We start from the raw sequence: 25,687 nt of genomic DNA, 5'->3' as shown, positions 1-25,687 counted from the left end.
TCCCTCAATTATTACAAGTTGCCCGGGCCCTGAAGAAGCAAAGCATCCCCACACCATCACATTGCCACCACCATGCTTGACCGCAGGTATGATGTTCTATTTGTGGAATTCGGTGTTTGGTTTACTCCAGATGTAACGGGCCCCCTGTCTTCCAAACAGTTCCACTTTTGACTCATCAGTCCACAGAACATTCTCCCAAAAGGTTTGAGGATCATCAAGCTGTATTTTGGCAAAATTCAGACGATCCTTAATGTTCTTCTGGGTTAGCAGTAGTTTTCACCTCAACACTCTTCCATGGACGCCATTTTTGCCCAGTGTCTTTCTGATAGTGGAGTCATGAACAGTGACCTTTATTGATACAAGAGAGGCCTGTAGGTTCTTTGATGTTGTCCTTGACTCCTTTGTGACTTCCTAGATGAGTCGTCGCTGTGCTCTTGGAGGAAATTTGGAAGGTCGGCCACTTCTGGGAAGGTTCACTACTGTGATGAGTTTTTCCTTTTGGAGATAATGGCTCTCACTGTGGTTCTTTGGTGTCCCAGAGCCTTTGAAATAGCTTTGTAACTATTCCCAGACTGATGTATTTCAATCACCTTCTTCACCTCATCGTTTCCCAGAATGTCTTTCAATTTTGGCATAGTGTGTTACTGATTTAGAACTTTTAACCAACTTCATGCTGCTGAAAAAATTATATTTAAGTGTTGATTTGATTGAACAGGGTTTGCAGTAATCAGGCATGGTTGTGTCTAGTCCAGCTGAATCCCTTTATGAATGCATTTTCATAGATTTGGGGAATTAGTAACTATGGGGGCAAATACATTTTCACACCGGCCCAGTTGGTATTGGATAACCTTTTTGCTTCAATAAATAACATTATCATAAAACCTGTCTTTTGTGTTTACTCAGGTAGCCTTTGTTTTATCTTTGATTTTGTTTTCATTTCTGAAACAGTTTAGTATGAGATCCGAAGAAATCAGGATGGGGAAAATACTTTTTCACAGCACTGTGTGTTTGTGTTTTTTTTTTTTTTCTTTATATTTATTTTTTCCATGTACTTGGGCTTTATTCGAGTAACATTCAAGAATTAATTCATCAACCGTTTTCTCCCGGTCAGGGTGACAGTGGATCCAGAGCCTATCCCCGCAACACATGTTGAAATACACCCTGGATGGGACGTCAATCCATCTCAGGGCACCATACACACTCTCGCACACTCCTTCACACATAAGGACAGCTTAGTGTATCTATGTTTTTTTTGGGAGGAACCCAGGGAACCCATAGGAAACTAATGTGAACATGGGGGAAAACGTGCGAAACACCACAGAGACATTAACCTGAGCTCAGGGTCGAACTGGCAACCCCGGAGCTGAGTGCCGCTGTCAGTTATTCTGCATTCGTGTTGTGTGGTATTTTGCAAGTTCATGGATGCCTCCACAAATGTGCGTCTGTGTTTGCTCTGTCAGAGCATGTAAAGCTCATAAAAGCTACTTTGACCCTACGTTTACAGTTACAGGCCTGAGTGACTACTGCTTCTGTTCTACTATAGTGTCCTTCAAACTTAACTCTACTGAACAACACCTTACTAATGAGGTCTAACTTGTAGCTGAACAGTCATGCTTCGAAATCTATTGGAAAACCTTCCCGGAAGAATGGAGGTGATTTTAACAGCAAAGGGGGACTCAATCTGGAATGGGGATGTTCAACTGTGTGACGGGGAGGGGGCAAAAACTTTTGCACTCCTCTTTATCTATCTCTATCTCTACATGCTTAGAGAGAGGGAGAGAGAGAGAGAGAGACGACAACAACAACAAAGAGTGAAGTTCTCTCCACGTGCGCAAACAAGAGTGACGTCCACAACAACCCGTCCAATCAGACGACGAGTTTCCGTGTGCGTCAGAGAACAACACGGTGACGTATGCGTGTTGTCTCCTAGCAGAGGAGGAAACGGAGCAGGCCGAAGACTTCGCGTGTAAAACAGCTCGCGAGAAATATTATTATTAGCGAAATATTTATTAGAATTATAAAGAAAATCGAATTTTGTCGAATTGCGTCATCGAACGGAAATGACGTGACTCCAGTTCGTGAAAACTTCAAGCTTTACCGTTCTGGCTAGTCTGTGCTAGCGTGCTAGCAATGAGCTGCTGTTTGTTTTGATAGCATGGTTTTATTGTCATCCAAAAATGAATGAGAAATCCTAAACAATTCGCTGTATATATTATTATTATTGTTGTTATTATTATTATTTTGAAGTAGTATTTATCTAATAAAGGAGTGTGTCAGAGAGAGAGAGAGAGAGAGAGAGAGAGAGTGAGTGAGTGTAGAGAAAGAGAAAGAGGAGCGCTGATTAGCTAGCTGTCAGACTAACAGTAGTGACTATGGGAAACTGTCTGAAATCCCCGACATCGGACGACATTTCGTTACTGCACGAGTCTCAGTCGGACCGAACCAGCACCGGGGACGGAGCTGAGCCCGAGTTAGAGCCTCCTCCGCCTTATGAGGTCAGTTCATCACAGCCATCACAGCAGGTGCTGACCGGAGAGCCTGAGAGGCTTGTTGTGTTCCTCAGGTGCAGGCTGGTGTTCCTGCTCAGGGACTGAGAGATGGAGCACTGGGTTTATGTACAGAGCAGAGGGTTATATTTACATTTATACTCCCAGGTGTTCAGGGTTAGATGATGTGTTAGATTCTGTGCTGCAGGTGTTTAGATACAGACATGCACACGTTAGACAGCAATTACAACTTTATATAAAAAAAAAGTGCCTGTTTTTCTTTCTTTCTTTTCTTCCATCTTTTATTCCTTCCTTCTGTCCTTCCTCGCTTCCTCACTTGTTTCCTACCTTGCTTTCTTCCTTCCTTCCTCAATTGTCTCTTGATTCCTTCCTCGCTTCTTTCCTTCCTTCCTTTCTTCCTTCCTCACGTTGTCACTTGCTTCCTTCCTTTCTTTCTCACTTCGTCGCTTGATTCCTTCCTCACTTCTTTCCTTCCTTTCTTCATTCCTCACTTCCTTCCTTTGTTTCTTGATTCCTTCTTTACTTCATCCCTTCCTTCTTCACTTGCTTCCTTCCTTCCTTCATCTCTTCCTTCCTCACTTCCTTCCTTCCTCGCTTCCTTCCTTTCTTCCTTCCTCACATTGTCACTTTCTTTCTCACGTTGTCCCTTGATGCCTTCCTTCCTTCCTCACTTCCTTCCTTCCTTTGTCTCTTGATTCCTTCCTTCCTTCCTTCCTTGCTTCTTTCCTTCCTTCCTTTCTTCATTCCTCACTTCCTTCCTTTGTCTCTTGATTGCCTCTTTACTTCATCCCTTCCTTCCTTCTTCACTTGCTTGCTTCCTTCCTTCCTTCCTTCCTCACTTCATCTCTTCCTTCTTCACTTCGTCTCTTCCTTCCTCACTTCATCTCTTCCTTCCTCACTTCATCTCTTCCTTCCTCACTTCATCTCTTCCTTCCTCACTCCCTTCCTTTCTTCCTTCCTCACGTTGTCACTTTCTTCCTTACTTTTTCTCATGTTGTCCCTTGATTCCTTCCATCCTTCCTTCCTCACTTCTTCTCTTCCTTCCTCACTTGATTCCTTGCATCCTTCCTTCCTTCACTCTCAGCAAGGACGTGTTAATATCCTACACACGTTTTGTGTTATTACTATTTCAACACGTTGATTTAAATTATCCAATAAATGTGTTTAAAAAAAAAAAAAAAAAAAAAAAGAAAGAAAGAAAAAAAACTTCACACGAGTGACGGACACAACATGTGTTAAATTATTGTCCAATCACGTTGCGGACTGCGCTCCCGACGCCGTCATCCGACTCCGATCTCGATTGTGACAGCGGAGTCGGAGTCCCGAGGCGAGGAAACCAAGCGAACACAGGTAAGTTAGCGTTCATCGTTATTCAGCGGTAACGCTGCAGAAAATGCCTGGCCGAGTTTGTGATGTTTAAGCAGGGACCTCTCGAAAATGTTTTGACAGCGCGTGATTAACTTTAATATCATGTACTTCCTCAGTGTTGGTGTTACACTACTAGTGTCGTGTTTATGTTGGTGGTGAAATAAGGATTGAGGTTTTTCTATAATTCTCTGGGTCTGTATCTTATCCCAGGTAGAATTAGTTAGCTGGATACTGTCACTAGTCACAGTAGGGATGAGTGATGCTAACCTAAACACTCACCTGAGGTAATAACATTACTTTAGCATACACCTCGCGGTAATGTTAGACATCCCCGTGACCTTTTTGAACGTTAACGATAACGTAACATTACAGCTATTCACCATCATGGTGTAATACAGAGAGTGGGTTAATGTTAACTGCGTTTAGCATGTGTTTTGGACAAGGCAAGCTGAAGTAATTAGCACTAGCATTTGTCATGTATTCGGTGAATGTTAATGCGGGTAACAGGTGCAGACAGTCAGTGGCTAACGGAACTTAGTTGCTCAGTAATGTCAAGGTCAGAAGTTCTTCACAAGGTTAACGTGACGAGAAGAGAGGATGGGGTTACGGTAGGTTGTAATGTTTTCCTTCGAGCTCTGTAATGTTGGTTGACTTGATTACAGTAGGCTGTGCAAAAGAATCGGCGGTGAGGTGCTAAAGGCGGGAAAATAAATATTCGCGAGTCAGCTAGATTTTCCGATTTTTTGGGAGTCTACAGCACGGTTTTGTTCATTAGGAGAGCCACATTTCCAAAATGACACAATTTGACAGAATTTCTCGGTTAAAGCCCAAAGGAATTTGTGTGTATTTTGTAACTAACAACTAACCAACAATCTGTTTGCTCTTTTGCAGCTTTTCAGATGGAAGGAAGCGGGATTCCTGTGTTCCCTGATGGCACAGAGATTTGTACGAAGATGCATCAACTCCAGTTCTTACATCTGTCAAATGTTTAAATGATTTGAATAAACGCCACCTGAATTTCATGCTACTGTTTGTTTATTTTGTGAGCGTTTTAGTAGAATTTTAGCATATAAACAAATAGCATTTTAGGATAATTGTAGGGGAAAACGTATAAACACATCTGTTTTAAGAGTCTTCACTCCTTCCTTCACTCCTTCCTTCACTCCTTCCTTCACTCACTCCTTCATTCACTCATTCACTCCTTAATTCACTCCTTCACTCCTTCACTCACTCCTTCACTCACTCCTTCACTCACTCCTTCACTCACTCCTTCACTCCTTCACTCACTCACTCCTTCATTCACTCACTCCTTCATTCACTCCTTCACTCACTCCTTCACTCCTTCCTTCACTCCTTCCTTCACTCCTTCCTTCACTCACTCCTTCATTCACTCCTTTACTCACTCCCTCACTCCTTCACTCACTCCTTCACTCCTTCATTCACTCCTTCACTCACTCCTTCCTTCACTCACTCCTTCATTCACTCCTTCACTCACTCCTTCCTTCACTCCTTCATTCACTCCTTCACTCACTCCTTCCTTCACTCACTCCTTCCTTCACTCCTTCATTCACTCCTTCACTCACTCCTTCCTTCACTCCTTCATTCACTCCTTCACTCACTCCTTCCTTCACTCACTCCTTCCTTCACTCCTTCACTCCTTCCTTCACTCACTCCTTCCTTCACTCACTCCTTCATTCACTCCTTCCTTCACTCACTCCTTCCTTCACTCATTCACTCAATCCTTCACTCACTCCTTCATTCACTCCTACACTCACTCACTCCTTCCTTCATTCACTCCTTCACTCACTCCTTACTTCACTCCTTCACTCACTCCTTCATTCACTCCTACACTCACTCTTTCACTCCTTCCTTTACTCACTCCTTCATTCACTCTGTCACTCACTCCCTCCTTCATTCACTCCTTCCTTCACTCACTCCTTCACTCCCTCCTTCCTTCACTCCTTCCTTCACTCGCTCCTTCATTCACTCTGTCACTCACTCCCTCCTTCATTCACTCCTTCACTCACTCCTTCCTTCACTCCCTCCTTCCTTCACTCCTTCCTTCACTCCTTCACTCCCTCCTTCCTTCACTCCTTCCTTCACTCGCTCCTTCACTCGCTCCTTCACTCGCTCCTTCACTCACTCCTCCACTCACTCCTCCACTCCCAACAGTGTCAGCTTGTCAGTGCTGGGATTTGAGCTCGTACCCTTCAGTCAGTAGCCCAATCAGTAATGCTGTGAATATGACGATACAATGCCAATACTGTGATGAATGACACAACAATGTACTCTTCTGAGATATCACGGGTACCGCAATATTTAACACGATATACATTCCAAACTGACTTAAAGCAGCTGGTCTGAGTTTAGTCTTGAATCTTTTAAAGTTTGAAACTTTAAAATGTTAAAATAATTTATCAGATATCATTGTTTTGTCAAATAATATTTTTTTGTCAAATCATCTTTTTTTGAAGACATTAAATAGCAGTCATTCCCTCAGTTTTTGCCATTTTAAAAAAAACAACTCTACAGTCACGCCACTTAAATATTGTGATACACATCATGTGTCGTCAAAAAGTCTTCAAGCAGTATGATATGATATGATATGATATTTTAGCCAAAGCCTCAACCAATAAACCTACATGTACACGACATTAGTCACTATATGGCTGAAAGTATGTGTACACCTGACCCTCAAAGCTATACGGTCTAAACCACGGGCATTAATTAATATGGAGTTTTATAGTCGTATCTTTCCTGGTATAATAAGTTCCATTCTTCTGGGAAGGCTTTCCGCTAGATTTTGGAGCGTGGCTATCTCTAAATTCAGCTACAAGAGCGTTAGTTAGATCAGGCGCTGATGTTGAGGTGAGGAGGCTCCAGTTCATCCCAAAGGTGTTCAGTGGGGTTGAGGTCAGCTCTCTTTGACTTCTTGTGCACAGGAGCATTGTCCTGCTGGAACAGGTTCGAGCCTCTTAGTTCCCCTGAAGGGAAACTGTAATGCTACAGCGTACACAGACGTTCTAGACAGTTGTGTGCTTCCAGCTCTGTGGCAACAGTTTGGTAAAGAACAATATACGGGTTTGAGATAAATCGTCTTTCCTTATAACGCGTTTCTTTAAAGCAGCTGCGGTGTCTGACGGTGGCACTGCTGCCAAATCCTATTCACTTAACTTAATACCCACATACATGCTTTGTTGTGCAGGAGCAGGCCCGCATGCCCGTGTACCATCCCACACCCAGCCAGACATGTCTGGCCACCCAGCTGACCGAGGAGGAGCAGATCCGCATCGCTCAGCGCATCGGCCTCATTCAGCACCTGCCCAGAGGAGTGTTCGACGGAGGGAAGGACGGCTCAGAGAAGAAGATCCGCGAGTGAGTGCACTACAAGGGTCACGCAGGGGTCACCGGTGAAATTCATGAAATCATGCAGATACAGGTCAGGTCAAGAGCTTCAGTTCAAACATGAGTGGTGGTGATACAGTCTCGATGATCTCAGTGGCATTGCTGGTTTGAGCATTTCAGAAAACACTGATCTCCTGGGATTTTGTAAAAATTTTGTTTACACTCAACAAAGTCTCTAAAGTTTCTACAGAAAGGGTGCGAAAAACAAACAAAAAAGTCCTGAGGAGAATAGCCGGCCCGGTGACCGGTTCGACCTGTCAGGTGACCACTGATCAAATAAGCACTCTTTACAGCCACGGTGAGCAGAAAAGCATCTCAAAAATGTCCGACTTTGAGGCGGATAGGCTAGAACAGGAAAATATCACATCAGGTTTGACTCCTGTGAGCCAAGAACAGGAATCTGAGGCTACAGGTGAAGATTGGAAGAAAAAAAAAAACCCCAAAACAAAAACGTCACCTGGTCTTGTCCAGTCTCGCTTAGGTGGTGTTTTTGGAAAATAATACACTTTGTGTTGGCAACAGTAACTCTGCTGCATTGCTCCACCACGTCATTGATTTCTTTTCCTACAGTAGCTGACCCACAAGTGTTTTTAAAATCCGCCCATGACCGCCTGCGTTTAGAATAAAACCGCCTAAGCGTCTGCTTTAGGAAAGCACGTCTAACCGTTCCAAGCCCGAGAAACATCTAGAAGTCGGTTTTGGAACGGAGACCAGACTCGGTAACGAATCCCAGTTTCCTTTTCTTCTCTTTAGGTGTGTGATTTGTATGATGGACTTTGTATACGGCGACCCCATCAGGTTCCTGCCCTGCATGCACATCTACCACATGGACTGCATAGACGACTGGCTCATGCGCTCCTTCACCTGTCCTTCCTGCATGGAACCAGTCGACGCCGCGCTCCTCTCCACGTACGAGACCAACTGACCATCAGCTGCATGTCGCCATGCTCTCTGGAGAGACCTCGTCCTCGTCCTCCTCCTCGTCCTCCTCTCCGGTTCTCAACATCCAGCAAAGAGCGGCCGAAGGCCTCCGTCGTGTCCCCGGCCGCTCTTACTAGTTAAGGGGTTAGTATAGAGGCCAATCTTCGAAGATACCCAGCGCACACACTCACACACACTTATTTTTCTTTATCTCACTGCTCATGCACATTCTTTATCAGTTAGTCGCCATTTATTTCGGTATATATTTGCAGCAGAAATAGAAGAGATTGCCGAGGACTGAATATCTCTGGTCTCGCGTTAGAGCAGAAGTCTATATTCTCAAGCACTTATCGGCTTATTTTGAGCTTCAGTAATCGGACACTTTTTTTTTCTTCCCCTTCTTTTTTTTTTTTTTTTTTTTACGAACCTGAAATGGCTGTTCTGAAGAAATGTGACGCAGTTCTCCGTTGCTTTGACTAAACGTGTAGAGTAGGTGTAGGCACAGGGGTGTACAACAATCTCCCAGAACGTGTGCGGATTATATCCCAGAAAGCTTCTTTGCTTCTGATTTAATGCTTATGAGAGGAAGGGCTCAGTAAAGCAAGCTTTTATTACAATATGCATCACTTATATAACACGTGCCCATTCATCCATACAACGTACACATGAACAGTAGTTCTGTCAGTGCACTCGTTCTGATACGTCACCGTTTCTCTAGAAACCTTGTATGACGGACGCTCCTTATGAAGGGATAGTGCGGGGGGGGGGGAGCATCCAGTGAGCAGCAGGTCTGTGAACGGAAACGCGTTGTCGATGAGAACGGCTAGACTGGTTCGAGCCGACAGGAAGGCTGTGCCGACTCGGACAACCACGGCGAGCATCTCAACACGTCAATCATTTCCACTCATGTCAGCCAAGAACGGGTAGAGTTTTGCAAAGAGTCTCCAGTGTCAGTAAGTTTCCCACCACTGGAAAGTCCTCACTACGCCTTGTGGTTTCCCTGAAGCGTAAGAAGCTCTTCTTAACGTCTAGACAGAATAAACCGGATGCGGAGGTTCGACACTAAATGGTCGACGTGACTAAATGGATCAAAACGTAAACATAAAATGTAATCCTTGGCAAAGTGCTGTCGTGTAAGAGGAATAAAACGCTCCAGGACTTGCATGTATTAAAATGAAAATAATCAATCACCGCACCTTCGCTTCCTTTCGCCTTGCGTCGCAGCACGCTGCCGTTTATCCGTTTTCCCGCACCAGCACACAGCGAGGGTTTTATTCCCGACTCCGAATGTCGACGTGTTCGCCCTGACGCACGTCACGTCTTTAAGCCTTTACCGATCGAGGTTTCTGTTTCGCGTGACGCTTATTTCGGAAGATAGTTGTACACCTCTGAACTCCGGTCACACTACATGACGGATCTTTAAATCTCCCACAGACGCACAGCGAAAGCTGGAACACATCCGCCGAGTGTTTCCGCGCTCTCGTCGGGTCTCTTCTCGATCGTTTTATTGCCAAAGGTGCAGAAATATACACAGGTAACTCGTCAAAAGGGCTCAGTTGTGCATGGTGAAGGGGGGGGGGGATTTTTGGTCGAACCAAATGACTACCTGTCTCAATCTACATTAGAAATGCTTGCACATACAAAAAAAAAATACTAGTACGTACTAAACCTAGAGATTTGCACTTTACACACGAGAATTATGATGATAATGTATTTATGTAGAACGTTCCGCCCCCCCCCACCCCCCGTTCTTCTTTATCTGTCAGTAGTGCTGATGATTTTCTCAGATGCAAACAGAGCAGGTTATCTACAGCAGGGTCCGAAAGTCTGAGAGCGCCAGTGAAAATGCGTCTATTTTGCACCCTTTTCTAATTTTATGCAGCAGTTTTCATTACAAATGATACCATTGACAACAACTCGAGTGAAAGCGAAAAGGAGAATCCTTACACGAATTATTTCTTAGTATTTGGAACGTCCACTCTTTTTTATTATTCATTTATTTTTTTTGCGCTTTAACGAGAGCGTGCACTCGAGCTGGCCGGATCGGACCCGACGAAGTCGGTGCAAAACCTCCTGATCCGTTTGAGATCAAATTCCATCGGAGTGCCGTCTGATCACACGCTCCGATAGAAGAGATTAGGACGTCCGATCTTTTGTACAAAGCTGTTAACACGGTCAATATCACACGTTCAATTAGCGAGCTAGAAATCGTGCCGAATCGTGAATATTAACTATCCAACATATCGAGCCTTCTGTTTCGATCCCGGATTTTCAGTGCGGTCTCAGACTTTTCGGATCCCGTCGTATCACTTCCTTTTCATTTGTATTATTCAGAGTCACTTATTCCACAAACCTAACGATATCCAGACTTCTTTATTAGTTGTTGAAATTACAAACTGATGCTGTTCACCATGGCGGCTTGAGCCACGGTCAATAAAAATGCAGACTATTAAACAAACGTAAGGGCTCTCGGCGTCTTTTTGCCTTTGAAACGAAGCGGAGGTGATATAACGACTGTACGGTTTACAGGTTTTCAAAGTGTGTTGCTTGTGTGTGTGTGTGTGTGTGTGCGCGCTTTTACTCCACCAAAGTGGATTGAGTGCATTGCAATTCACTCTTATTTCAGTAGTTTCCAGTTACTATGATTACAGGACAATTCATATTAAATGTCACGTGTTATAATTAGCCACATCCACCAATAGCAGCGTGTAAATTTACACCACTGTCGATTTCATTTTCTCTAACAGCACTGCCTTGACCTAGTGACTAATCCCAGGTTTATATCCATGCACTGGTTCTGATTCGTTATCGCTTCTGTAGTAAGCGCTCATGCATGCCGTGGATGATCCATATCATTTAAGCCTAATGGTATTGTTATTGGACATAGAGTGGTGCTTGAAAGTTTATGAACGCTTTAGAAGAGTATAAATATGGGGTAAAACATTGAGATTTTCACACAAGTCCTAAATGTAGTGAAACGAGACAAAAATATAATACTTGGTCATTTGTTTATTGAGGAAAATGATCCAATATTACACATCTGTGACTGGCAAAAGTAAATGAACCTCTTGGATTAGCAGTTTAATTTGAAGATGAAATTAGAGTCAGGTGTTTTCAATCAATGGGATGATCATCAGGTGTGAGGGAGCGTCCTGTTTTATTTAAAGAACAGGGATATATCAGAGTGTGATCTTCACAACACATGTTTGTGGAAGTGTATCAAGGGACGAACAAAGGAGATTTCTGTGGAACTCAGGAAAAGAGTTGTTGATGCTCATCAGGCTGGAAAAGGTCACAAAACCATCTCTAAAGAGTTTGGACTCCACCAATCCACAGTCAGACAGATTGTGTACAGATGGAGGAAACTCAAGACTTAACCTCCCCAGGAGTGGAGACCAACAAAGATCACTCCAAGAGCAAGACGTGTAATAGTCCACGAGGTCACAAAGGAACCCAGGGGAACTTCTAAGCAACTAACGTCCTCTCTCACATTGGCTAATGTTAATGTTCATGAGTCCACCATCAGGAGAACATCGAACAACCATGGTGTGCATGGCAGGGTTGAAAATTGAAAGTCACTGCTCTACAAAAAGAACATTTCTGCCTGTCTGCAGTTTGCTAAAGATCACGTGGACGAGCCAGAAGGCTGTTGGAAACATATTTTGTGGATAGATGAGACCAAAATAGAACTTTATTGTTTAAATGAGAAGCGTTATGTTTGGAGAAAGGAAAACACTGCATTCCAGCATAAGAACCTTATCCCATCTGTGAAACATGGTGCTGGTAGTGTCATGGTTTGGGTCTGTTTCGCTGCATCTGGTCCAGGACGACTTCATCATTATTGGAAGAATAAATTCGGAATTATACCAACGAATAGTAAAGGAAAATGTCAGTACATCTGTTCATGAACTGAATCTCAAGAGAAAGTGGCTCACGCAGTCATTCTACTAAAGAACAGTTAAAGAAGAATAAAGTGAGTGTTTTTGGAATGGACGAGTCAAAGTCCTGACCTGAATAAAAAATAGAAATGTTGTGGAAAGGACCCGAAGCAAGCAGATCATGTGAGGAAAGCAAGAGGTTCACCTACTTTTCCCACTCACAGATATGCCATATTGGATCATTTTCCTCAATAAATAAATGACCAAGTAGAATATTGTCGTCTCGTTTGTTTAATTTTGTTCTCTTTATCTACTTTTAGGACTTGTAGAGTATACAGAAAATTCACAAACTTTCAAGCACCAGTGTATGAATAACTTAACCGTTTCTCTGGTGAGGTTTTCTGTAAGGAGATATTTATTTATTTATTTATTTATTTATTTAACATTTCATGAAAGAAGACGTCAGTCGGTTATAGTCCGCCTCGAGGGAAAGACGGACCACGGGTCAGTCTTCAGGATGGACAGATTCGAGGCAGGTGAGGCAGCGACTCTCCATAGCTCTGGATAAAGGACTTGCAAACAGTCGTTGCCCAACGTTAAACATAACTACAGAGCCCTCCACTAATATTGGCACCCACATATTGTTTGATATCCATAAGAGCAGAGTATTTTTGTGATTTTTATTTATTTTATTATTTATTTATTTTTAACAAAAGATCAAAAGGTTAAAACAGTAAAGACAATTTTTCACAGCCGCCTTTGCTCATATTTACCAAGGGTGCCGATATTAGTGGAGGGCTGTGTATAAATGGATAAAAGTACTACATATTTGGGTTTAATTGCAATTGTTGGTGAAGCCTGAACGTGAGGGGGGGGGGGGGGGACACAGTTCAGGACATGCTGTTATTGTAAAATAATCACTTCCCTGTGAAAGTGATTCTTTCCGTTGGTTCTTTTCCTCTAACGCCACACCTCGAAGTGTTCTATACGTCTACGGCCTCCCTCTAGTTCCCGATAGTTTCACTGAATAATTCATAGTAGTTCATATGCTTCAAGATAAACTACAGAAGAATAAGCCAGGAGTTAAGGTGTTCAATAATGTTCCTTCCTGAAATGTTTTTTTCTTTTTTTTTTTTCTTCCAATAATCTCCAGCCCTGACTATAATCACAGAACGCCACAAAAATGGGAAGAATCCAACGAGAATCCAGTATCGTGTGGTATGCAGGGATTATGTTCCGTTTCTTTATCCAGCTCACACTCAGCTGCTACTCTATGTGTGTGTCCTGAAATACAGCCTGTTCTTTCAGAGCACAGCTTAAGGCAGATTAAACGTGTCGCAACTGTTCATGCGGTCCCTGGAGAAGAATACCGAGTACTGTGTTCAGATAAAACACAAACTCTTAACGCGTTCCTCAAAACGAAGAGGGAAAAAAAAAAAAACACGTCTTAAAGTGTTGCACTGATGATGATGATGATGATGATGATGCCATATCGAATACTGGAATCTGATTGGTCAGGACGTGTCGATTCATTTCCATCATACCACAAGCGTGATTTCATTCTGGACTCTGATTGGTCAGATGCAGGTGTGCATTGGTTTTGTATAACAGCCCAGGTCGGAAAGTAGTCCCGGCTGTAACACGAACAAAAGATTAGTATTGTTCAGTCCGTACAGGATTACAGAGGGGGTTTTTATTGAAATCTTTGTACTTGTTGCGGGCAAAAATGCCTTTTTTTGATTTTGTTGTGGAAACGACTTGAATTGCAGGAAATTGTCTTTCGCAGCCATGTTCGCTGGTCGGTGAGACCTTTCGGCTGTACTCGTGTTCGCCGCACGTGAATAGAAGAGGGCCTCGCCTGAACGCACGTCGTGACGACGTCGGCCCAAATCCGCATGAAATCTGCGGTCGTTCGGAATATTTCCGAGTCCCGGAGGGACTGATTAACGCGCTTGTTCTAATACGTTACGGTTTCTATAGTAACAGCTCATACACAGTGCAACGGGCGCTCCACTTAATCCTAATAAACCCATTAAAAAAAAAAAAAGCATGTAAAAGTAAAATATTTGTTGATGTGAAAGTGTTTTTGTTTTGTTTTTTTTTTAATTAGGGGAGACGTTTAACATTGATGGACGGGGTCTCTATTGTAAGCGCTTTGTAACGGAAAATTCAGAGTTACACTTTCCGATATCTCGGTAAAATGACATGAACCGGGGTTTTTTTTTTCTTGTTGTTTGTTTGTTTTTGAGAGAGAGAGACAGAGAGAGAGAGAGAGAGGCTTGTACGGTGGACAAGTGAGGAGAAGCTGTTTTCCATCTTGGGAAAGTCTTCAAACAAGTCATCATTGTTTTATAGCCAGCACAACATTACACATTATAGCCATACAACATACATTTTGGTCACGGTCCCACTCCGAAAACAGACACACAGTACGAAGGGATATAAACACTGATCTGAAATGCGCACACGTGTTCGCGGAGATGACGCGGAAGGATCCGGAACGCACTTTTACGGCTTGTACATGCCATGGAAGGTGACGGGAGACATGACGTCCACCTCGGCCCGGGCGATCTCCGACAGGTCCTTGGCGTTCAGGATCAGGCAGTACGTCGGTCTCTGTGCTCCGGGACACACCACGATGGTCAGCAGCACACCTACCAAACATTATAACAACAACCCCCATTACGGCTCAAGCGCTTTCCGCCTGGGAAAATCACGCTACTGTATGCAACTAGACACGTGCAAATAAGCGCACTTCTTTCTTATGTTTGTTTGTTTATTTATTTAGGAGAACCCTCCAGATTTATATGCACTTTAATTAAACAGACTGTTTTTATATAGAGGAAAAAGTGCGATCTCGCATTTTAACCATATGTTTTTGTTTTTTCCTTCAAAAGCACATCCACCCAGCACACTTATATTGTAGAAAGTGGAAAGAAAGAAAAAAAAAAGAAAACATATGCAGCTTTTAGAATGAAAGACTAAAATTTACAATGTACGGTTACAAATTCAGCGTTTTGGCTCCAATAAACAAACAAACAAACAAACAAACAAAAAAATCTGCAAACATTTGAATGATTTCAACTGATGCATTTTAATTCAAAGGAAATGATTGAATGTGTATGAATTGTAACATTGTGTATATATATATATATATATATATATATATATATATATATTTATTAAATTTACTTAATTACTTATTTCGTCTGATGGGAAAATTAACTTTGGCGAATATTGTAGCTTAACTAGTCGGTCCGTACAGGATTTCGCACAGGGGTTTTTTTGTGATTGTTGCAGGCAAACACGCTTGATTTTGCTGCATTTAAATTTTTTTTTTTTTTTAAATTGCAATGCAACTTGAGTTTTTTGTGCTTTTTTTTCCTTCTTCCTAAAAACGACTAGAATCGGTGAAATTTCAGTTGCGTGAAATAGTTTCGCGCACTCTTTCGCAGTGATGTTTGCCGGTAAGCGAGACCGTTTAGCCGCACTCGTGTTCGACGCACGGTAATCGAAGACGGCTTTGGCTGAACGCGCGTCGTGATGACGTCACACGACACGTCTCGGCCCGGATCTACAGGAAACCTACGGTAATTTCCACAAATTTCCTCCGAATGTTCGCTCGATTTTGCGTTGATTTCTGAAAAACATATCCTGGAAGATATCCGGCACTTCCGGAATACTTCAGGAATTCTGTGACTTACGTCCCAGTGAACTCACCAATCGATCATTTTAACAAATATGTTTTACTGTTTAAGTGTCAAACCTGTGACACACTGGGTAACCTTTATTATTATTATTATTATTAATAATAATATATAAATAATAGTAATAATAATAATAATAATAATAATATAAATAATAATAATAATAATAATAATAATAGTAATAATAATAATATAATATAAATAATAATAATAATAGTAATAATAATAATAATAATTTATTATTAATGATAATATAAAATAATAGTAATCATATAATAATAATAATATAAATAATAATAATAATAATAGTAATAATAACAATAATAATATAATATTATTAATAATAATATAAAATAATAGTAATAATATAATAATAGTAATAATATAATATTATTAATAATAATATAAAATAATAATAATAATAATAATAAGAGTGCAGATTTGACTTCTTATTTCTTTTTTCATAATTTATTTTTCAAAACGCCTTCATTTTGTAGCTCTTATTGAATCAATCTATGCTTTGCTCTTTTTAAATCCGTGTAGAATTTTCTGGATATTGCAGACCACGATGAAAAGGTTAGTCATGCGGTTATTGTGATATCGATATTTAATATTGGCACCTGCTCGTGTTGTGTATCGACGCTACTCACCGTCGTCCTCGTCGACCCCGTCAGGGTTCTGCACGAACAGCGGCTCTGACGGGTACGAGTCCGGCTCCTGCCACACCCACGTCTCCTTGGTCCTTACGTTCAGCTTACAGATCTAAAAATCAGACATTCTGTCAAGCACTCTGTTAACAGGACAGTAACGTCTGGCGAAGATTAGATTAAACTAAGACGGACACTTGCCCTGTCGGGGATGAAGTGGTTAAGGCCGAGGGCGTAGGCGTACGTGTAGTTCCTCCCGTTGCACGTTTTGTAGTTGATCTGAGGAAACTCGAAGGCTGTTGACACGGAGGATATAATGCTTTAAAGACAAAGTGTTTAGAGAAGCTGTACTTATACCACAGCGCTTTTCAACTCTCTCAAACCTGCAGGTTCGTCCTAACACCTTATCGTTTCTATAGTAACAGCTCATTCACGGAGACTTACTTTTGTACAGCTCGACATAATCGAGCTTTTTTTGTTTTTTTTGATGAAAAAACATATCAATGTTTTTCTCTGGTGAAGTTTCCTGTAGCAAGGAGAACTTTATTGGACATTTATGAAAGGAATGCGGTTTCTCGGTGACACATCGAGGTCATTTTTCATCTCATTAACTTCGAGAGAGAGAGAGAGAGAAGGTGAAAAAAAAAACAGGCTTGTGAGCGAGCGACGGTTTATAGCTGCTATAACGTAAGTGATAATGGGAACTGACTTCTTTCGAGGACTTTCCACAACATTAAGTGTAATTATAAATAGATAAAAAAAATGCACGTCCTTTACTAAGAACTAAAAATGTGGTATAAGAGAAATAAAACACTTCAGACATTCCACAACTCCATCCTTGATTGTTTTCCTATAACAACACTCCCGCAAGTGTTTTATTCCTTACTTTTAGACAGGATGTTAGTATATTTCATATATTAGCACATTTTTTTTTAAAAAGTAAGCGTTCAGAAATAGATCTGACCTTGGCGAGGGCCGGAGAAAAGCACCTCAGGCTCCAGCCAGATGGTTCCGTCTTCACACATCGTCGCTGTGGCTGTAGTGTACGGCAAAGCGATCAGATTCTTCCCCTGTTCCTCCTGTAGAAAGAGTGAGAGACGTTAATATAAACAGAGTGTCATTACAGATTTTTTTTTTTTTTAAAGGAAAATAAAGCCTTTAATGTAACGAATGAGTTATGTGAAATAAAGTGTGACGTACCCTGTAGGGATCCAGCGGGACGACAAACCTGCGCACTTCCGGCTGAGGGGCGATCATGGCGTGTTTCTTTACCTCGTCCCAGTTCTGACGCAGGTTCGCCAGCCACAGGTAGTTGTACACGAACTCAAATCTGTGGAGCAAGTGTGAAAACAAGTCAAGTGAGGCTAAGATACGCATACAAATCCTGCTTATCTGCGTATACAAAATCAAACACTGGTTTCCTATAGGAAATTGCGCTATAATTAAAATAAAAACCATATATATATAAAATATATAACCATATAGATCTTGATGTGTGACGTGTGAAGGACTCCCGAAGCTCCTCGTGAAGCCAGTTGAGAAGTTTACTGAACGTGTGCAAAGCTTAATCAGAAATACTCTTAAGAATAAAATAAATAATATTTAATGTTCTTTTTAAAACTTGAAAAAATCAAGTATAACAACAGAGGCAGGGGCGATTCATTTTTGGGAAAAAGGCAACAATTTATTACCTACTCCGATGATGTACGCACCCTGGAGGTGGATTGAGGAGAGGTAGACGGTAAATACTAATCATCTTACTTTTTTTTTTTCTTTTTTTTTCTGGTTGTTTGTTTGTTTGTTATTGTTTTTTATCTCCCCCTTTCTTTTTCTTTTGGTTTTGACTGTGATTGTTTTGTTGGGGCTGTTGGGTGGGGTTTTATAACGTGTAAAATGGAAATTTCCAATAAAAATTCTATGATCAAAAGAATAAAATTAATAATAATAATAATAATAATAATAATAATAATAATAATAAAGCAGTTGTGATTTGCGTAACACTTTTCTTGATGATTGCAGAGCTTCATATTGTTAATGTCTTCATATTTCTAAAATACTACAAAATTGTAAAAATAATAATAATAATAATAATAATAATAATAATAATAATAATAATATTGAAGCCCTACTATGAGCAGGGGTGTACAAACTTTTGACTGGTAGTGCATGTAAAAAAGCGATACATCCTGCCAAAACCAGTTAAATAAATATAAGGCAAGATATTTCAATGGTTGAAAAGCAAAGTAGTCTAAAGTAACAGGCGTTTTTATACATAAAACTGACATTTAAAAAAATAATAAATGACCAAACATTACCACCATTACCAAATATGGACTGACTTCTGTACTACTTCCTGAACAAAATCCCATCCCATAATTCCACTTGGACCCTAATGACGGTTTGATTCATGTACCCTTTCCAGGTGCACAGGTCGAAAACAATAAACCCAGAGTCTTCATAACAGTTGATGTGGTGGAAAAGTCCCATGGCTGAAGTCCTGAATTTGAAGTCGATGTACTCGCCTGGATCCTTCGTGGCTATGTGAATCCATGTCTGTAGAAATCACACGAAAATCAATCAGTAAAACATTACAAGAACTCCATCCAGAGACTTTTTTTTTTTTTTTTAATGTATAAAGGTACTTGTCTTTAATTTATTCATTTTCATATGGTTCATTTACATGTGATTCATTTACATGTGATTCATTTTCATGAGATTCATATTCAAATGATACGTAAATGAATCACATGAAAATGTATCACATGAAAATGAATCTCATGAAAATGAATCACATGTAAATGAATCATACGTAAATGAATCACATGAAAATGTATGATTCATTTACATGTGATTCATTTTCATGTGATTCATTTACGTATGATTCATTTACTAATTTGCTTCTCTTTAAATCCAGTTTTAGACTCTGATATTACAAAGGTCTTTCCAGATTATTACTTCCAGAGACTATTAAAAAAAAACAAATATTGCCTAATGCATCTTTAAACAGACAAAGCTGTCCTTATTTGTTTCCCGTTTTACAGCTCAGGGTTGTTGTTGGTTTTTTTTTGTTTGTTTGTTTTTTTTGCCATACCTACGGGTGTAAAGAAAAACTTTAGGCGTAAGCTTGTTATAAATTCTGATTAACCAGGGAAAAAATTCCAACATGGCAACTTCTACGGAGGAGAGGATCTAGCGTTTATTTTCTTTTCTGTTTTGGCATATGTCACTTTATTGGTATTTATATCCATTAAATTGTATCCCTCCACGGTCAACTGTATTCCTCCTACACTGTTTTCTTGCTCAATATACTGTATGCTTTGATGTGCAATATTTAGAATATAATTACTCCTTTCTGCTCATCGGATTCGAAGCAGTCCATGTAGTTGGATCCGCGAATAGCCCAGGCACTCAGGAACTTCAGCAGGTTGATTTTGATGGGCGTCTCTACAAACACAAAGTAGTTCTCCGTCATCCCGAAGCTGAACAGAAAAACACACACACACACAGGGGACAAGTCATCAGGAGACTCATGCTTCATGTTGGTTAGCTGATGATCTATCAGGCAGTCGTCGTCTTCAAATGAAAGTGAATTCGAACCTGTGCACGTAGGACGGTTTAAACCTCTCCGCGCTGGGAAACTGCACCACCACCTTGGATTTCTCAATCGGGTCTGACTTATCTGAGGGAGAAAAAAAGAACAAAACAAAACATTTCTCCTTATCAGAAGTCACAAGTTGTAGACACAAAGCTGAGCGGTTCAGAGTTAACGTCCAACAGTGGAGCTCGGGATTGAAACTCATCATTTGTAGCTGTGAAGAATACAGTGAAATCTCCCCGTGCTGCAGGGGTTTCCTCCGGGTACTCCGGTTTCCTTCCCCAGTCCAAAGACATGCATGGTAGGCTGATTGGCATGTCCAAAGTGTTTGAACGGGTGTGTGAGTGTGTATGTGATTGTGCCCTGCGATGGACTGGCACCCTGTCCAGGGTGTACCCTGCCTTGTGCCTGATGCTCCCTGGGATAGGCTCCAGGTTTCCCCGTGACCCTGAAAAGGATAAAGCGGTATAGAAGATGGATGGATGGATGGATATATATACCAGCGGTGTGGCTTCTGCTTGGCTGGAATGAAAACCTGCACCCACACCGCCCCTTTCCAGATAAGATTGGACACCCCTGGATTAATACGTTTTTAATTATATACCTGTGATTGTTATATTGTACATGTTCGTCAGATCCGTTCGGTTCAGTTCATGGCTCTATGTTCGTTTCATGTCAATTCAGATCAATTCGATGCACTCTTGTTTATTCCTTCTGCATGATTCAGATGTTTGGAAGTTGATATTCGGAGTTCAGTATGAGCACCGGTTACCTTTCTGCTTGGGTGGGATCTTGACAATGTTGTAAGCCAGCGAGGCTCCTTTCCCCATGCAGTTTCCGATGTTGTACACCGTGCCGTCTCTCTCGATGTGCGGGTGAGCCGTTATCCCGTTTATGTTGACGTATTTGCACATGTCCACCTTTCGTTTCAGAAAGAAAAACAAATGTCAACTCTGCTATTTAACGCTCATAACGTCAGCTTAAGCGTGATGTTTCTTTAGAATACTGAGACAGAGCAGTTATAGTGCACGAGGTCGATTACTGTCACTCTTAACATTATAAAACCAGCTTCATATTGTTATAAATTGTTGTTGGGGAATTTATTTGAGTGTACAGACTGCATTCTCAGAAAAAAAGAGTGCATCATGTGTACTTTTAGTAGGTATATTGTACCTGGAAATGTGTGTAGTGAAGATAATCTTTACTCAAATGGAGGTTTTTATGGTTCAGTTACGTACCTTAAATTATTTTAACGATACACTATGTTTACATTTTCAAGTGTACTAAATGTACAAAAGATGTACTGAAGGAAATGTACAGTTTAGAAGCGTGGACAAGGGCTATTAGTCTTTTATTCCATAGTTGCCTGGCAGACCCTAGGTTCAACAAACAAAGAGAAAGCAAATAAACCTTCTACAAAAAAAAATTATTATTATAACTTAAATGTAACACACGTTACGGTGGTACGACGCACTTCGATGTTGTAACTACAGCACATAATGATAAATCTAAGGTTTGTCCACCATGTTGTCTGACAGTGTGGTCAGTGTGTGAAAATTGCCGCCGAAGCAGTGTTGTGTCATTCGTTTAAAAACAAAAAATAAAAATGTCATTGTAAAATCTGAGTTAAAAATCAAATAAGTGATAGACGTGTTATTACATCATAAAATATACGAGCCAATCAGGATCAATATGCAAATGAATGCCAGGCGGAACTTGAGGGGGTGGGGCATGTAAGACTGGGGGTGTGTCCAATGTACGTATTAATAGAATCTGGATTTTTTTTGATGAGGGTAGTCTCTGTGCTTCTATTCCATTATTTTTGAAAGGTTCAGAACAAATTGGGGTGATTTAAAAATGTCCTGCAGATGCATTGTTCATTCAGCGTTACCTTTTTTAGAGTCTCTAAAGTGTCCGGGTTCACTTTCGTGATGTAATTCGTCTCCGTGACGGCGTAGAAGTCTTCTCCGATGGGGTAAACGTTCACCAGACAGTTATCCGTCACCTCAACGCCCTTGAAGTAAGAAAAAAACCTGCCCAAAATGCACACCAGTGTGTTACGACTGACCAACTGACAGCATCGATGCAGCATACAGACATATCATAGTCTTTATACACGACAGAGTTTTATAGATAGAGTTAGTAGAATAATACCTGGAGAAGATGTTCTTGCAGGGATCCGGGTAAGCGCATGTTCCAAATTCAGTGATTACAACACGATTCTCTGTTATGGCACGAACATAAGCGTCTGTTTTAATGAACCTGTGAGTGAAACATACCGTATTCTCTGTTCAGTAAAGCACTAAACCAATTAATAAATAATATCATGCACCAAGGTTTCACTTCATTCATCCATTATGCTTTCTCTCATTTCTCTTATATATATACAGTTGCAATCAAAATGATTCGAGCCCCACCGCAAATCACGTTTATTGTCAAAATAATCAGCTGTTTGCGATGAACAAATCAAACACAAGCAATTGAAATAGTTCAACACAACGAATTCTACAAGTGGTTTCCACCAAATTCAACTGAAAATGCAACTTATAATGACTTCTCCAGTTTCAAAATGATTCAACCCCTTCATGGCGAGCATCTTTAGTACTTAGTAGAGCTCCTTTTGCTGTTATGACCTGCTGCAAACGAGATGCAGAGCTTCTGTTAGCATTCCTGAGGAATCTTAGCCCGTCCCTCATGAGCAGTGGCCTCCAGTTCAGTAATGTTCTCGGGTTTACTTGCTGCAACCGCCTTCTTCAAATCCCACCAGAGATTTTCTATGGGATTCAAGTCAGGTGACTGTGATGGCCCTGTAGAATCTTCCAGAACTTCTTCTGCAACCAAGCCTTGGTGGAATTTGAGGTATGCTTGGGATCATTGTCCTGTTGGAAGGTCCAATGACGCCCAAGCTTCAGCTTCCTCACAGACAGCATAATATTTTCTCCTAGGATTTGCTGATACTCCAATGAATCCATCTTGCCTTCAACACACTGCAGGTTTCCAGTGCCCGAGGATGCAAAGCAGCCCCAGAGCATCACCGAGCCTCCACCATGCTTGACTGTGGACAGAGTGTTCTTTCTTCATTCTTCTTCCTCCAGACATACCGCTGATCCATCGTGCAGAAAACTTCCAGTTTTGTTTCATCGCTCCACAGAACAGACTCCGAAAACTTCTGTGGCTTATTTATATGATTTTGAGCGACTTTTCTTGTGCTTTTGGGTCAGTAATGGTGTACGTCTTGGAGTTCTGGCATGGAAACCTTCTGCGTTTAGTACGCGCCTTACTGCGCTCACTGAAACCTCAGTGCCTGTTACACCAAGTCTCGCTGCAGGTCTTTTGCAGTCACTCGAGGGTTTTTCACAACCTGCCTTCTCACAAATCTGTTTGATGGCTTCCTTTTTCTGCCCCGTCCAAGTATTTCATATGTTTTCTACCCCTAGCCAGTTCAGGTATTTCATGTGTTCCAGCTCAAGCACACCTGCTGCAACTAATGAAGCCCTTGATTACTTGCATCAGGTGTGCTTGAGACAACACCTGTTCTGCATATTTGTGCTGTTGTGAGGGATTCTCTTCAGGGGGTTGAATGATTTTGAAACTGGAGAAATCATTATAAGTTGCATTTTCAGTCGAATTTCGGGAAATCACTTGATGCATTCGTGTTGAACTATTTCAATCGCTTTTGTTTGATTTGTTCATCGCAAACAGCTGAAAGTCTGTACATTTTGACAATAAACCTGATTTGCAATGAGGGAACAACCTCTGGTGGCTAAAACCCAACATAACAAGTCAAAGTCTCCTGACATTTATATATGCAAAGTTCTACATAGCTACAGTTCTACATATTCTGCATTTATTTATGTATAGTTCTACATATTACGGTCAATATGTAAGGAATAAAACAGATGCTGGTTTAGGACAATAATCAACAGCAGGGTGATGTGATGTGGAGTTACTGTTATCACCCCGAAGGTAATTATTTTCCAAAAACAGCACATCCTGAAGTGTTTTATTCCTCTTAAACCACAGCAATTTGTCAAGTATTCATTTTTTAAATGTATTAATTAACGACACATCATACGTTTCCCCCCATTTATAGTTATCTATTTATATTTAATTTTGTGGAACGTCCACAAATCAAGTTCCTGTTATCCCCAAGTGTCCTTATAATTCACCAGACACGTTGCTGTATGATTATAATTCAAATTCCCTATGCCTCGTCAGGAAAATTGCTACGAATTTCTTCGTCATGGCTTACAGTAATTCCTCATTTGTTGTTTTTAAAGTTTAACGGTACAGATTGTTTTTCTAATGTTTGCTGCTAAACATGTGCTAAGGATGGATGTTTGGAAGTAAATCCTCCTGTAGAAGATTGTAAACCTACTTGCGGACGTAGGTGACCTGACCGTTGCTGAAATCAAACTTGTGCATCAGGGCTTGGCCATCGAAGAGATGATAGAAGGGTTCAGATCCGACCTCGAACAGACCTGGACCCAAGCGGAGCAGACTTCCTCTTATAAACGATGGGATTCGACCTAAAAAGTGACATATTATACTGGTTAATAAAACGATATAGCACTCTAGACTATTAAGAAGATGAGACGGTTTAATAGCGGGCCAGAATAATAATAATAATTTTTTTTAAATCCTGAAATGAATAAACTAGGATTATTTTTCTACGGTATGTTTGAATGATATTATTATTATTATTATTATTATTATTATTATTATTATTATTACAGACAGGTTTTTAAAAATGCCCAGCTGCACCTTTAAACACATGAAAAACAAAACTGCATTGTCTAATATAAAAAATATGAATAAAATAGAAATAAAAGCTGAACATACCAGAGACTGTCGCTGGAAGCGGTTCACTGAGCTCCTCCACAGTCTCAAAGATCTTCTTATAGTCTCCAGCAGGGTGTTCAAATCTAAAAAGTAAAGCATTTAGCATACAGTTGAGGTCATAAGTTTAGAATCTTTAAACTGTTCATAATTTAATCAATTATAATAAAAAGAGAAGTCATAAAAATTGCATTCATTTTTTTATTTAGTTCTGCATACCAGATGTTTCACATAACAGATGTTTACACACAGTCCACAAGACACGGTAAATAACTGAATTTACACAAATGAACCGGTTTACACACGCTTGATTGTTAATCCTGTGTGTCGTTACCTGGATGATCAATGACTGTTTTTATGTTTTCTGAGAGTTGTTCATGAGTCCCTTGTTTGTCCTGAGCAGTTAAACTGCCCACTGTTCTTCAGAAAAATCCTCCAGGTCCTGCACATTCTTTGCTTTTCCAGCATCTTCTACACATTCGACCCCTTTCCGACAGCGGCTATATGATGCTGAGATCCGTCTTTTCATACTGAGGACGACTGAGGGACTCGTACACGACTCTTACAAAAGGTGCAAACGTTCACTGATGCTCAAGAAGGCGACTCGATACATTAAGAGCCAGGGGGGTGCAAACTTTTGAACAGGATGATCGGTGTAAATTGTTATTATTTCGTTTAAAGGTCTTATTTTTGTCATTTAGAAGCTACATAAGATATTTACATGTTTCCCAGAAGATAAAAGAATAACAATTTACCTTGATCATCCTGTTCAAAAGTTTATCCCCCCTCCCAACTGTATCTTTTTGTTTTATATTTGTTT

At 40.8% G+C, this 25,687-nt stretch overlaps 2 protein-coding genes across 2 annotated transcripts; one reads left to right on the top strand and one right to left on the bottom strand.

Moving 5' to 3' along the window:
• The first annotated feature begins 1,780 nt into the window (after positions 1 to 1,780).
• Positions 1,781 to 12,957, top strand: LOC128610382 (RING finger protein 11-like). The gene is made up of 3 exons (XM_053629654.1): positions 1,781 to 2,495; positions 7,081 to 7,250; positions 8,034 to 12,957. Exons 1-3 carry the CDS (start codon positions 2,373 to 2,375, stop codon positions 8,203 to 8,205), a joined length of 465 nt encoding a protein of 154 aa, XP_053485629.1. The 5' UTR covers positions 1,781 to 2,372; the 3' UTR covers positions 8,206 to 12,957.
• A 1,175-nt stretch (positions 12,958 to 14,132) lies between these two features.
• rpe65a (retinoid isomerohydrolase RPE65 a) lies at positions 14,133 to 25,054 on the bottom strand. The gene is made up of 13 exons (XM_053629655.1): positions 24,871 to 25,054; positions 24,407 to 24,557; positions 22,183 to 22,290; positions 21,920 to 22,061; positions 20,801 to 20,948; positions 20,031 to 20,112; positions 19,780 to 19,912; positions 18,847 to 18,986; positions 17,634 to 17,763; positions 17,398 to 17,512; positions 16,635 to 16,729; positions 16,437 to 16,548; positions 14,133 to 14,733 (listed from the first exon to the last, which is right to left on the bottom strand). The coding sequence occupies exons 1-13, from the start codon at positions 24,974 to 24,976 to the stop codon at positions 14,588 to 14,590; spliced, it is 1,608 nt and encodes a 535-aa protein (XP_053485630.1). The 5' UTR covers positions 24,977 to 25,054; the 3' UTR covers positions 14,133 to 14,587.
• Positions 25,055 to 25,687: the final 633 nt, after the last annotated feature.

This window comes from Ictalurus furcatus, chromosome 7 (genome assembly GCF_023375685.1).
Source record: "Ictalurus furcatus strain D&B chromosome 7, Billie_1.0, whole genome shotgun sequence".
Lineage (NCBI taxonomy): Eukaryota > Metazoa > Chordata > Actinopteri > Siluriformes > Ictaluridae > Ictalurus > Ictalurus furcatus.
Note: the sequence above shows the minus strand (reverse complement) of the source record. Positions and strands in the feature narration are given on the sequence as shown.

Bases quoted from the DNA above. Each gene is read 5' to 3' on its own strand.
- LOC128610382 (XM_053629654.1), top strand. From the start codon at position 2,373: ATGGGAAACTGTCTGAAATCCCCGACATCGGACGACATTTCGTTACTG. The intron at 2,496-7,080 runs GTCAGTTCATCA...TTTGTTGTGCAG, and splicing joins AGCCTCCTCCGCCTTATGAG to GAGCAGGCCCGCATGCCCGT. The intron at 7,251-8,033 runs GTGAGTGCACTA...TCTTCTCTTTAG, and splicing joins TCAGAGAAGAAGATCCGCGA to GTGTGTGATTTGTATGATGG.
- rpe65a (XM_053629655.1), bottom strand. From the start codon at position 24,976: ATGCTAAATGCTTTACTTTTTAGATTTGAACACCCTGCTGGAGACTAT. The intron at 22,291-24,406 runs GTAGGTTTACAA...TTTCACTCACAG, and splicing joins CAGGTCACCTACGTCCGCAA to GTTCATTAAAACAGACGCTT. The intron at 20,949-21,919 runs GTAACGCTGAAT...CTGAAACGAAAG, and splicing joins CTTTAGAGACTCTAAAAAAG to GTGGACATGTGCAAATACGT.